The 12,581-nt window shown below is 36.8% G+C and overlaps 2 protein-coding genes across 5 annotated transcripts in view; one reads left to right on the top strand and one right to left on the bottom strand.

Moving 5' to 3' along the window:
* Positions 1-2,904: 2,904 nt before the first annotated feature.
* Positions 2,905-10,180, top strand: LOC125041492 (acid-sensing ion channel 2-like). Of its 2 annotated transcripts, none has more exons than XM_047636499.1 (5): positions 2,905-2,994; positions 4,263-4,388; positions 6,034-6,149; positions 6,360-6,558; positions 8,288-10,180. In XM_047636499.1, exons 1-5 carry the CDS (start codon positions 2,914-2,916, stop codon positions 8,495-8,497), a joined length of 732 nt encoding a protein of 243 aa, XP_047492455.1. In that variant the 5' UTR covers positions 2,905-2,913; the 3' UTR covers positions 8,498-10,180. The 2 variants fall into 2 exon arrangements, with proteins under 2 accessions (XP_047492455.1, XP_047492456.1); XM_047636500.1 differs by lacking the exon at positions 2,905-2,994 and adding an exon at positions 3,702-3,837.
* Positions 9,403-12,581, bottom strand: part of LOC125041490 — a 387,992-nt gene continuing 384,813 nt past the window's right edge. For 2 of the 3 annotated variants that reach the window (XM_047636496.1, XM_047636497.1), the window contains 3 exons: positions 12,254-12,558; positions 11,929-12,078; positions 9,403-11,253 (listed from right to left, as the gene is read on the bottom strand). In XM_047636496.1, the coding sequence (XP_047492452.1) occupies positions 11,163-11,253; positions 11,929-12,078; positions 12,254-12,558 (546 nt within the window). In that variant the 3' untranslated portion in view covers positions 9,403-11,162. Of the gene's footprint in view, positions 11,254-11,881; positions 12,079-12,253; positions 12,559-12,581 lie in introns of all 3 variants that reach the window. The other variant, XM_047636498.1, reaches the window with a different exon arrangement.

Genomic DNA, 12,581 nt, shown 5'->3' with positions numbered 1-12,581 from the left:
TTATCATGGTGGTGTCAGCAGTAGCCAGGCCATTAGCTTCGGTGTTATTGATATGATATAATATGCATCAGGGGTTCCCAACCTTTTCCATTATGCCGCGTTCAGTGACTGTCATCTTTTCAGATTCAGTTATTGCTAGTTATGAATAGTGTAATGGTGTCAATAGCCATAGTATAAGAACACTTTATGGAAAGATTCCAATATATTGATATGTGAAAGATAATCATATGTATCATAAAATATATAATAGAATTCAGTTTAATTCGACGTCAGAATTTTCATAATGCTCCATTGCCCTCCAGTCTGGGATCCCCCGATATATATGGTATTTTGCCTTTCAGTTCATTAAAATGAATCTAATAATTTAATTCAGGTTACTTAGTCACCTTCACCTATTACAACCTTAGCCTTAAGGAAACCACAATGACAATGCTCATGAAAATCCATAAAGACAGTTTAATAAGCTGCAACCATATGATCAATCTGGACATAACTAAACCTACGTATAAGACTAATAAAAAACAAACTTCCAACCTTTTCACGATCACTAATACAAGTATCTATCTTATATTAGCCGCCTCGTGTGGTTGGTCCTCCTGTTGGCCGGACTTTCGGGTCTGATTTACCTCATTACCGACCAGATGATGTTGTACCTCTCCCGGCCGATCAGAGTCCAGGTGTCCATTGTCAAGAATGAGACCCTGACCTTACCTGCGATTACGATTTGTCTCAGGTGAGGAGCTAATGCAAGCTGTTGTTTCCGTTTTGCTGTGATTTGAGTGGATTTTTGCGATTCAATTTCGGAAATGGGCGTTAGTGGTTGAGATTTCCTGTGGTTTGTTTTCATTTACAATTCTGGAACTTGTGGGAATGATTTGGGTTGTTTTCCTTTGGGATTCAGTGTCTTAGGGAAATGGATATTGGCGTTTCATATAATAGCAGTCTTACATATCGAATGATCTTTCCAAATGTAGACAGCTCAGAAAGTTTGTCAGCTACGGCCTCTACCATTTGATGATGGACTCGTTTCTATTAAGCCGTTGATAAATCTGCTCATTTAGAATATATATATATATTTTTTCTTGCGTTTACGACCACGATTATCATATATTGATAAGTATTGCACTTTTTAAATCATTATAATGTCATCCTCATCATTAAAATCATTACTATCATCATCAATATCACCACTATCATCATAATCGTCATCGCAATCATCATCGTCATCATCATCATTATCATCGTCATCATCATCATTATCATCGTCATCATCATCGTCATCGTCGCCGTCATCAACATCATCAACATAACCATTCGTACCATCACCAGAGAAAAGTACGACCCCCACAACCTGCTGAGCCTGTGGAAGGAGCACACGCAGCGCGGGAAGATGCCCTTGGACGCGGACCTGCAGTTGCTTGCGAGGACCAACCTCTCTCTCACGGACATCTGGCGGCGGGGGGGATACGACCTAAAGAACCTCGTCAAGCAGGTAGCGTGTCCCGAAGGGAAGGGGTTAGCATTGCGTGCTGTGGTTAGGCGTGCACACATGTGAACACACACACACACACACACACACACACACACACAAACTCACACATACACACACAAACTCACAAACTCACACACACACACACACACACACACACACACACACACACACACACACACACACACACACAATTCACACACACACACATACACACACACACACACACACACACATATATAAATATATATTAAAGGGAATAAATACTTAATCATATTACTTCGGGCAGAAGAGAAGACAAAAGAAGAAAAAACACAACATATATTATTTGCCACATGTTTCACAATTAAATATACAGTCCAAAAAATATATAGAGGCAACAACCCAAATTACCGTGGGATGCTCACCAGCCACTCCCTTTACCGGCTTCCCAGTGCGTTGATGGGGCCTTCCCTGGTCTGTCAGTGTTTTACAGGTCCGGGTGTAAAGTGCGAAGCCAGAGGCACGTGGGCGCCCGTCCTCACCCGCTATGGCCTCTGCTATACCTACTCGGGTCAGTTCTCGATAATAATGGCGAAAAAGGAAACAAGAATTATTGTTATTATAACTGCTGTTATCATTGTTATTATTATTGTTGTTATTATTATTATCATTATTTTAATTATTATTATTATTATCATTATTATTATTATTATTATTATTATTGTTATTATTATTATTATATTACATATATAATAATGATGATGATAATAGTAATTATTATTATCATTATTAGTATTATAATATTACTATTGTTATTATTGCTACAACTATATTACATAAAAATGATAATCATAATGATAATTATTATTAGCAGTAGAAGTGGAAGTAATATAATAATGATAATTTCTATTATCATTATTATCAATAACAGTAGTAGTAATATGATAATAATAATTATCATTATTATCATCAATATTATTACTAATATTACGGTTATTATTATTATTATTATCATTATTATTGTTACTGTTATTATTGTTGTTATTAGTCATAATTATTATTATCAATATCACTGCCATTATTATTAGTAGTAGTAGTATTAGTAGTAGTGATAGTAGTATGATTATCAATATGATTATCATTATTATCATTATTAGTTTCATTGACACTATCACTATCATAATTATTATTATCACATCATCACATTATCATAATTTTTATAATCATTACCAATATTGCTATTATTATCATTATTACAATAACCACTATTGCTGTTATTGTTATTATTATTCATATTATCGTTCTTATCATTATTATCTATCAGAATAATTTAAATTACTCATTATTACCATCGCCATCACCACCACAATCACTATTAGCACCATCATAAAACCACCTAACCAGCGTGTCCCATTCGCCCACCTCCAGGAGCTTCAGTGAGAATGGGCGGCAAGCTGTTCGGAGTGTACATGAGGCTGAGCTACCGAGGGCATCCTTATGGCTACAGCTTCGGAGGATATACTGTAAGAACAATGGGTATTAGTTTTATTGGCGAGTTTGGGTTGTTCTTTAGGGCAAAGGGGAGGGAGGATGTGACGCGTGATATTTAAAAGTATAGTGTCACCAAAAACTCGTTAAGCAATTCTGAGAGATCTGCGATTCTTTTTCAAAGACATATTGTACTTGACCCAAGTGTAGCTAATTAAGAACATACATGCTTTGGTATACGAACATGTGTAAATTTATATGCCCGTTTTTAATGATAGCAGCTAACTATGCGTTGACAAGAAGTTAATCCACACTGAATGCCTTGTTCATGGCTCAACTGTTTTAGCCATTTTAGCTATGTGAATTTAACTAAAGGCGTAAAGCGCAATGCGCTCATCTGTCAGACACTACCATTATCATTATCAACATTATCAACGAAGCTTGGTGGTCCTGATCTGAGGGTAGTGTTACAGAGTGGAGGTCTGATAATTGCAGCGTTAACAGTAATGACTCAGCTCAACCAATGACTTCTAACACAAAGTGATAATATAGGCCTATCCCTTATATTCTAATTTCTACGCCTCCTGAATTTTTAAAAAAGGCCAGTTGACACGTATGTCCTGGGTGAAGGAAAGAAGAGCTGATTCCTCGCAAAACGAGGTTTGTCCTGTAGCCGCCGCTCTACGTCCTTGTCTGGAAGCAACAACTTCCAAGATAGGTATAGTCCAGGCCCAAGGATAATGCGTGAGACAGCCGCAGCTCCAGAATTTGTTAACTTGTTAAATACTGTTAAGAAACGAACTTAAATAATTACGACGGTCACGTAACAGACAAATTCAATTCTCCGGTTCACCGTAATGCTAAAGTCTTCACAGGCAGTATGTATGAATATATTGTTTGCTAATTCCTCTATCAGAATAATTTAAATTAGACTAAGTATTTACTGTAGGTTGCCGATTTCAAAACAAAACTACGGGCAAGTACGAATTTCATCTGTTTTTCATTATAACAGCTAGTCTCGTTAGCTTTAAACCGCCTCTCAAAATAGTATCAGGAAAGTAAAATTTGTTCTAGCACATACAAGATCTATGTAAGAATCATTCATAGAATCAGGTTTTGGTAAACATATTCTCATAATCATTAAATCACATTAAACCGTACCATGCTACGTTAATGGAAGACTCGAAATGGAAAATTACTGAAACATATAAATGATATAGCACAACTAAAAAACAAAGAAATAAAAATAAACCAGACTTTAAAAAGTACACCAAAATAACTACAATAATTACCCTTGTTTCAGGTCGCCGTCCATAACCCTCTGGTCCCCGTCACTCAAGCCATAGAAAACGGATTCAACTGTATGCAGAAACTCACGAAGAACAAGAAGAAACTGGGATGCCACCGCCTGATACTCGTTGCCTTTCAGGTCAGCTTGGAAATTATAAGATTGATAGAGAGATAGATGAAAAAAAAAAAAAAAAAAAAAACTGACAAAGAGAAACGTAGAGATTGAGGAGCAGCGGGGAAGGGGGGGGGGGGGCGGAGGAGCAGATAGTGAACGGGCACACTATGCTATTCGCTATTTTTCCAAACGTTATTCAAAATAACGAAAACCTATTACTACTACTACTACTACTACTATTACTGTTTTTATTACTACTGCAACTACTACTACTATTACTGTTTTTATTACTACTGCAACTACCACTACTACTGATAATAATAATGATGATGATGATGATGATGGTGGTAATAGTAGTAGTAGCAGTAAAATAATTATAATAATGATAATGATGATGACAAACACAACATCGACAGAAAAAAAGCTATACAATTAATTCTATATTGAGTTAAAGACAGCTAGCTGTCAGGCAGATCATTAGTACCATCGATTACAGGCATCCTGCACTAAGAACAAATTCTTCGGTAGCCTTCGGACAGTTGCGTAAATTGGAAGGCAATGGAAGCGCGACAAAGGTTTTTATTCTGTACATTCCTTTACTGTTGCAAGAGGTTTGGCTGCAATAGTTAAGCAATGTATAGAACTACATGTTTCTGAGGACAAGAGGTGGAGAGAGAGACAGATCGACAGACTCACTCACTCACTCACTCACTCACTCACTCACTCACTCACTCACTCACTCACTCACTCACTCACTCACTCACTCACTCACTCACTCACTCACTCACTCACTCACTCTTTCATTCTCTCTATCTCCGCTAGCAATCAAAGATAGGAGACCCATTCGTTAGTGTCTCCAAACGTTGTACTGATCAGATATTTTTAAATGAATTAACCATTCCCTTTCCATTTATCAACTTATTACTATTTATTGATTAGACAGTCATAGACCGACCATAAACCTAAAAATAATTGATTGAAGCTGCGTGGCTTTTAATGGTGAGTGTTATCAGTTTCGCAAAGTGCAAAAATGACTTATACATGTAACGTCATATTACGTTACCGAGACCAGCTGATTTCCGCTCCCAGCGATGCTTTGACCTTCTCTTGTCCTTCTACCGCTCCCTGATGTCTGCTTCTCTTGATTTATGCTTTTTTCATATACTTTTAACTGGGTGTGATATGGAGGTATTTTACATGCTGATTTACTCTAAGTGCAGTGCAAAGGGAATTTAGCGAGTGGAAACCTTGATATATCTCGGTTTTCAGCGAATCAGTTTCGATACAGGCGGTGATAGATTTTTAAAAATAATATTTAATTTTCTTTTTCAGTTTTTATTATTATTTTTTTTTTTTTTTGTATAACTAGAAATATATATAGAGAAGCGGCTGCGAAAGCTTTTCAATCAACAGTCTAATAATTGTTACATCCCCAAAATTAACCGATAAAAATAATATTTATAATGTAGAATTAATTATTAGCTGCAGGACTGTTTATCACAAATCTGAAAAGGTTGGAAAGATAAACGACTCTTTGGCCAATGACGGCAGCTGACCTTTACAGAGTTTATTATTGAACCTGATGCGAATATACACACATCCCAAGATTGCCGTCATCTTAAGCATTACGCAAAGTTCTCATTTTTCTGCCGTGGAATTCATCTTTTAGAAAATCAAGTTGATCAACCGACAAGACCACGAGTGTTCGCCGCACCCGCTATACAACACGGAGGCATGCCGCTCTACCTGCCTTCATAAGCACGTTGTTCACCGTCACGGCTGCAAGTACGCCTTCGTTTTTTCTCTGTAGGGATAGCAGAGTATACTGAATGCGATCAAAAAACAACAGAGTAATGAAATATGTTATATAAATTAAACGGGAAAAAAATCAAAATAAGAATTAAGAGTTTGCTAAAAGAATAACTTGACTTTTCACGGATTTATGAATAAAAAAATAAAAAAAAACTGATGTAATCGAAAAGTTTACTTCCTCAGGCTACCATACATGAACGTGGAAGGCCCCGAATGCCGAACGCCCGAGAAGGTGAAGGCCGTCGAGGAAAGCATGAGGTACCTCTTCTTCAACGGGCATTTCAACTACACCCCCTGCGGCTGCGTCCCCGAGTGCTTCTCCTCCATCTACCGCCAGAACACCGACACCACGTGGAACACCAACAGGAACGCGATTATGAAGGTGATGGCGACAAGAATGTGGGGATTCTTTAAAGTTTAGTCTTTAATTTGGTTTTGTTATAAGTTTAGGTTCTTGTTTAGTTTTAGTTGATATTTTTTTAAATTTTAGTTTCCGTTTCACTTTCAGTTTTGGTTCATTTGATTTAGTTTTAGTTTCCGTTAAAGTTAAAGCGTGTCAGAGTTAGTTATAGTTGTAATTTCTTGTTAACTAATGGTTAACTGGCTCAGAATTTACCATTCTTGAAATTATAGCAAAAGGGTAGACGAGAATACGTAAGGAATCTGCGTTAGATCCTTACCTGAGCCATAACAATAAATCAATTGTTTCCGGTGTATACTTAAAAAGCTTAAAGCAGTTTGATTCATTTTCTTTTCTTTTCTTAAAATGATGTCGCAAAATATCCCCTAGAAAGGAATTACAGAAACGTCTTATAAACGATCCTTACATGTATTCAAATAATTAGATGAGCCAATTTACGAAAATGGCTTCTTGGGTTGGTGGCGCCCTCTGTGTCATTCCTATTAGAGCTGCCTTCTGGAGAACATTCAACTGTCAGCGAAATGACGTCAAACACAGGCTGCAGTTTAAAATAACAGGTATCCAACGCCTTTTTTTTTTACTTTACATCTCCAGGAGTATGTTACATGTGCAGCTGGTTTAATAAACTCGGTTGTTGCATTATTTAGAAGAAAAAAAAAAAAATCAGTGTAGGTTTACATGTACAGTATGTTTGTATTTGCTGTGGTTCATCGACAACACATCAAAACATGAATTAAAACTAGATACGCTTGGGAGTGACAGTTTTTTATTCTTTTAACAATGGTTTTAGTTCTGTAAAACATTTCATGTATTCATTCAATTTCAACGTCATTTATCATTCATGAACGAAATGTATCACCCCACATCAAACAGCTTTTAGTTAATGCTAAAATATATGATTGGTAAAAACTGCAGCTTGTCTCGATCAGTAACTAGTTATTTCCATTCAGATTCCGTTCTTCATCCTTAAGAAGCTGTTTGTTAGCGTATATCAAAAGCTTGTGTGTTTGCTCATCTTGAATACATTTAGACCCTCTGCATTAAGTGACGTTGGTGAGAGAGTACCGGCTGGATAAGATTAATGGTCATGCTGTGCACACGCACGTATAGACATGCATATACACGAGCATGAACGCACGGCACACACACACACACTCACACACACACACACACACACACACACACACACACACACACACACACACACACACACACACACACACACACACACACACACACACACGTACACACACTCACACTCACACTCATACCCACACCCACATACCCATACACACTCATACATACACACACACACACACACACACACACACACACACACACACACACACACACACACACACACACACACACACACACACACACACACACACACACACACACACACACACACACACAAACACGCACACACACACACACACACACACACACACACACACACACACACACACACACACACACACACAAACGCATACACACACACACACACACACACACACACACACACACACACACACACACACACACACACACACACACACATTCATTAATTTATTAATCTGTATTCATCTTAAGAGTAAAAACATCACTACCTGAATCTGTAGTTTTTATTAGGCGCAAACATCCACTCTCCCCCGCATTCAACACCTGAATTCCCTGCCATCTTTTGCAGGTATATTTCGCAGGAACTGAGTACGAGGAGGTGGTGGAGTCGTACTCCTTTTCCTCCTCAAACCTCGTGAGCCGAATTGGAGGCTTCATGGGCCTGCTTCTGGGAGCGTCCGTCCTCTCCCTCCTTCAGGCTGGGGAGCTGGTCCTCCATAAGGCAAGGAGGATACTGTACTGGGTCCTGTGCGCGGTTTTACGTTGCGAGGCAGAATAGTATTCATTTCTTGTGAAGGTGTGAATGTATTTTGTAGAAAGGTATGGAGGTGTATCAAGTAAAGTCGGAAGCTTTGAATTGAAGTCTTAGGATGTGAAGATAATGTTATGGTGATCTATGTAATTGGTAAATAAAACGTAGTTCCAGGATGCTTATAATGGTTATAGCAGGCATGATGTGAGGCTCATGTCAAATATCTGAAATGGTATTATTATATAATATATGGACTTTTCTTAATCTCTTCATTTATCTAATTATTCTGTACAACAGGTAGAAACTATTTTAGTTAAGCTATGGTATTTTTAACATCCTGGAATGTTTATTCTTCTTATAAATCTTTTTGTTGAAATATAAAATTACGTGTGAAAATAGATGTGTATGATCAAGTACCATATGAAATTGTTTTCTATTTTCTGGCATTTTTCATTAAGATAGAATTTACTACATCAGGTTCCTACTATCAGATATTGTCACTTATAAGGAAAATGTGTTCCTGGTATACAGGTGTTATGCATACTAAAGTATTCATCTATTGCCAATATTTGTTCTAGCTTTTTTAGTTATATACAGTATTCAGCAATCTCACTACATACCACACCTTAGTTTTTTGAAATTTCTATGCACATTCTATGAGGTCTGTATATATTTTTCACAGTAAGTAGATGACGTTTGTATTTGTCATTGTATTTAACATGTATGTATATATGCCTTTTCTTTAATATATATGGTATATTTTTCATTATAAATTACAGTTTTCAAGGTATGCAGTCAAATGTATAGATTTTAAAAATAAAATCTAGTTAACATTAGTTGTAGAAATCTTATGAACTATTTAAAATAAAAGGAATTAATCTTGTCAAAGCTTTGATTTTTTTTAATCACAAAGGAAAAAGGAAAGTCATGAGTTCAGCACATAAATTTATATTTTTTTCACACCTTTTTATTTACATGGATAACCTAGTCATGTCTAAACGGGACAACATAACGGATGTGCACGAGGATCATGATGAAACAGGTACCAAACAGTGTACATAATTTATAAAAATTTACATTATATACATCTAAAGAATTGAGTAGCTGTGACTCAATATAAACTAAATCAAATAAATACACTCTGAAACAAATACAGTACATCTGCCATATACACGAAAGAAACAGGCTATCAGAGCTTTTGGAATGGGCTAATGCATAATCAGTACTATGCCGTGACGCAACCCAGACAGGTAATGATGTACAAGTACTTATCACCATTCCTTTAATCACTTCATTATCTTTTCACTTTTTCAAGGTTTGCCATTCTGACACAAGCTGTTATCTTGTCAACGGCATTTTTTCTATTTGATCTTTGTCTTTAAAGCCCTTTAATGTAAATAGTTGAACTGCAAGCAATAAAAATTATATATCTATATTCAAACATATAAATGTGAATCTTTGGTTAGAGATGCCTCTCAGAATGAGGCAATGATTATATTCATATAAAGTATAGATTAAAAAAGGAGAATAAGAGAAAAAAAAATAAAAACATACAAAGAAATGAGGTGCTCTAGTTGATAGGTCAACTGTCAGGTTGTTCTTACAGCCTTGCAATATTCTTGTGCACAGGAAAATGGTGTGCAAGGCAGTAATTGGATAACCACAAAGAATGGATCAGAGAGAAAAAAAAAATTATGATACAGTTTAAAATATATATATATAGGTAAACACAGATATTACTGTTACTTGACATTGTTTGTTTGCTTTTACGTTACTAATAACACTTTATAAAAAAGTCTCATTTCTGTGCTGAGTTAGTCCATCTTACCATAACAACTTTAGGTAAGTGGAAAAATTGAACTGTCTAAGAAAGGGGGAGGGGGAAGTAAAACTTTAAAATACTGAAAATAATAAATGATAAAAACTGAAATGTGGGGGGAAACGTCAATCTTTGGTGCCATTCTCTGCGATTATTTTCCCTCTAAACAATAATACCAACAGTAAGGCAGCATTGGCTATGGCATTTGGTAACTTTGATACAAAACAAGACAAAATATCATACTCTTCTTAATGATCACCTCATTAAAAAGCCAAATTTACATAACATGATAAGCCATGATGAACCTTGCATGGTATTTGACTTAGGCTTATATCATGAGTGCAATCCAAGCCTTTAGTAAAAAGAAAGAAAAAAAAAATGTACGAGAGGCTCTATAACTTCTTTTCTCTTTAACATATAAACAGTATCTGATCAGCTTATCTTACTGACTTTTTCCCTACATAGGCTAAGAAACTAGATGATGCACAGGGTTTGAGAAACGAACTAGAGAAAGGGCCACACAGCATACTAATTCCAGGCAGCATGTGATATGGAAAGGACAGGGGAGGGGAGGGGAGGGCATAAGGAAGAAAGGGGGAAGGGGATAACACTTATAAAGGAGAATATTTTGCCATTACTCCGTATCAGCAATACGCTGATACAAAAATGTGTTACAAGTATATACCAGTATCAGCATTTCATCATATACAGCATTACCGTGATAAATACTGGTGGTATCTATGATTAAGCAATAATTCTTTTTGATATGAAAAATAGGAGTCCACTGTTTACAATAGCCCTTAAATAAAGCTTCTTCTAACTCAGTGTCACTGAATACATATATATATTTTTTGTTCCATCCTAGCTTGATGTTCAACAAGAGCTGCTCTTGTAATCACTTGTGTCAGACAGCTGACTACCTTCCTGAGGCATATGCTTCAGGAGATTTTCTTGGCCCAGTTTCCTGAAACAAAAGAAAACACAATTTAGTGACATCCCAGTGTAGGCTTTCACTGTCTTGGAAAAAGGGGGATGTGAAGCCCAAATGACTAGTAATGTATCACTAGAGTGAAGAATTATATGTTTAAGGCCGTTTTGTTATAAAAGTGTGGAGCTGAATGTTACTGAAAATTAGTTCCTCTGAACTATGTGCAGTTTCTACAAACTACATCTAAATGACTAATTGACCCTATTTTAACACAAGAAATATCCAAGCAAACCTTGTATTACAAATATGAAAGCAAACCTCATTTTAATATCACAATCTACCCTCTTCCCTCCTGCTGCCATTCATGCCTCTAGAGAAGATGAATTGAAAAAATAATGTTCTCACAACAAATTAACTCCCTTAAATACCAGCCATGTTCATGGAAGCGTCATGCTTTGGCCAAAAATAAAAATAAGTCTTTAAAATATTTAACTAATTTTGAAAATTAGGCACCAAGCAAGGCAATACAACATAAGCAGTGTTGACACCCTAATCTTGTAGCTTAAATAGCAGCAGCCCCACCAATAAATAGTGCTTTCGCAACCAGCTGTGAGTGAGGTTAACCATGCAAAACCCAAAAAAAGCAAACACCAGCAATGCCTACGGGTGAGTAATGAAGTCTTGCAAACTCTGCGATGTGGGACGACTTACAACTCCCTGATGTGCTCAAGCGCCATGAGCAATTGGGTGTTGGTTCGATCCAGGGCATTGATCCGATCTTCCTGGGCTTGGATTACAGCGTCTTTCTCTTCCAGTTGTTCTGATAGTTTCAACTGTTCTATCCGAAACTGTTCCTGAAGCCTGAAATAAAAAAAACTTTGTTACACAGTGATTTGTGAAAGTCAGTTTCATATAAACTGATTAGGTTCTTCAACATTGTGAAACTAAGTTAAAATATATATATATTTAAAACATTCCATACATTCCGTGAATATTTACATGATACTTTGTGTTTAAATACACATAAACCACTTACTTTTGCAACAAGTCCCTCATGTGAGCACCCTCTATCTCTGGATCTGCTCTTTGCTGCGAGTGCGAATAGAGAGGATTTTGGTGGTTGTGACGGCCATGTTGGTGATGAGCCGAGGATTGACTCTGAGGACTGCTATTAAGGTGACTGTTGGAGTGGTGATGAGGGACTGGGTCGTGAGGAACACCTGATGGAACGACATCTGGGGCAGAAGCCTCAGGACGGGTGTGTATGTGGTCATCGGCAGCAACTAATTTGTGATGCATTTCTTCCATGGCCGTTCGCAATGCAAGAATTTCTTGCTCATACTGAAAGAGAGCAAAATATTTTA

Source organism: Penaeus chinensis, chromosome 30, assembly GCF_019202785.1.
Source record: "Penaeus chinensis breed Huanghai No. 1 chromosome 30, ASM1920278v2, whole genome shotgun sequence".
NCBI classification, from domain to species: domain Eukaryota; kingdom Metazoa; phylum Arthropoda; class Malacostraca; order Decapoda; family Penaeidae; genus Penaeus; species Penaeus chinensis.
The sequence above is the reverse complement of the archived record's forward strand: the minus strand, read 5'-3'. Positions and strand labels throughout refer to the sequence as shown.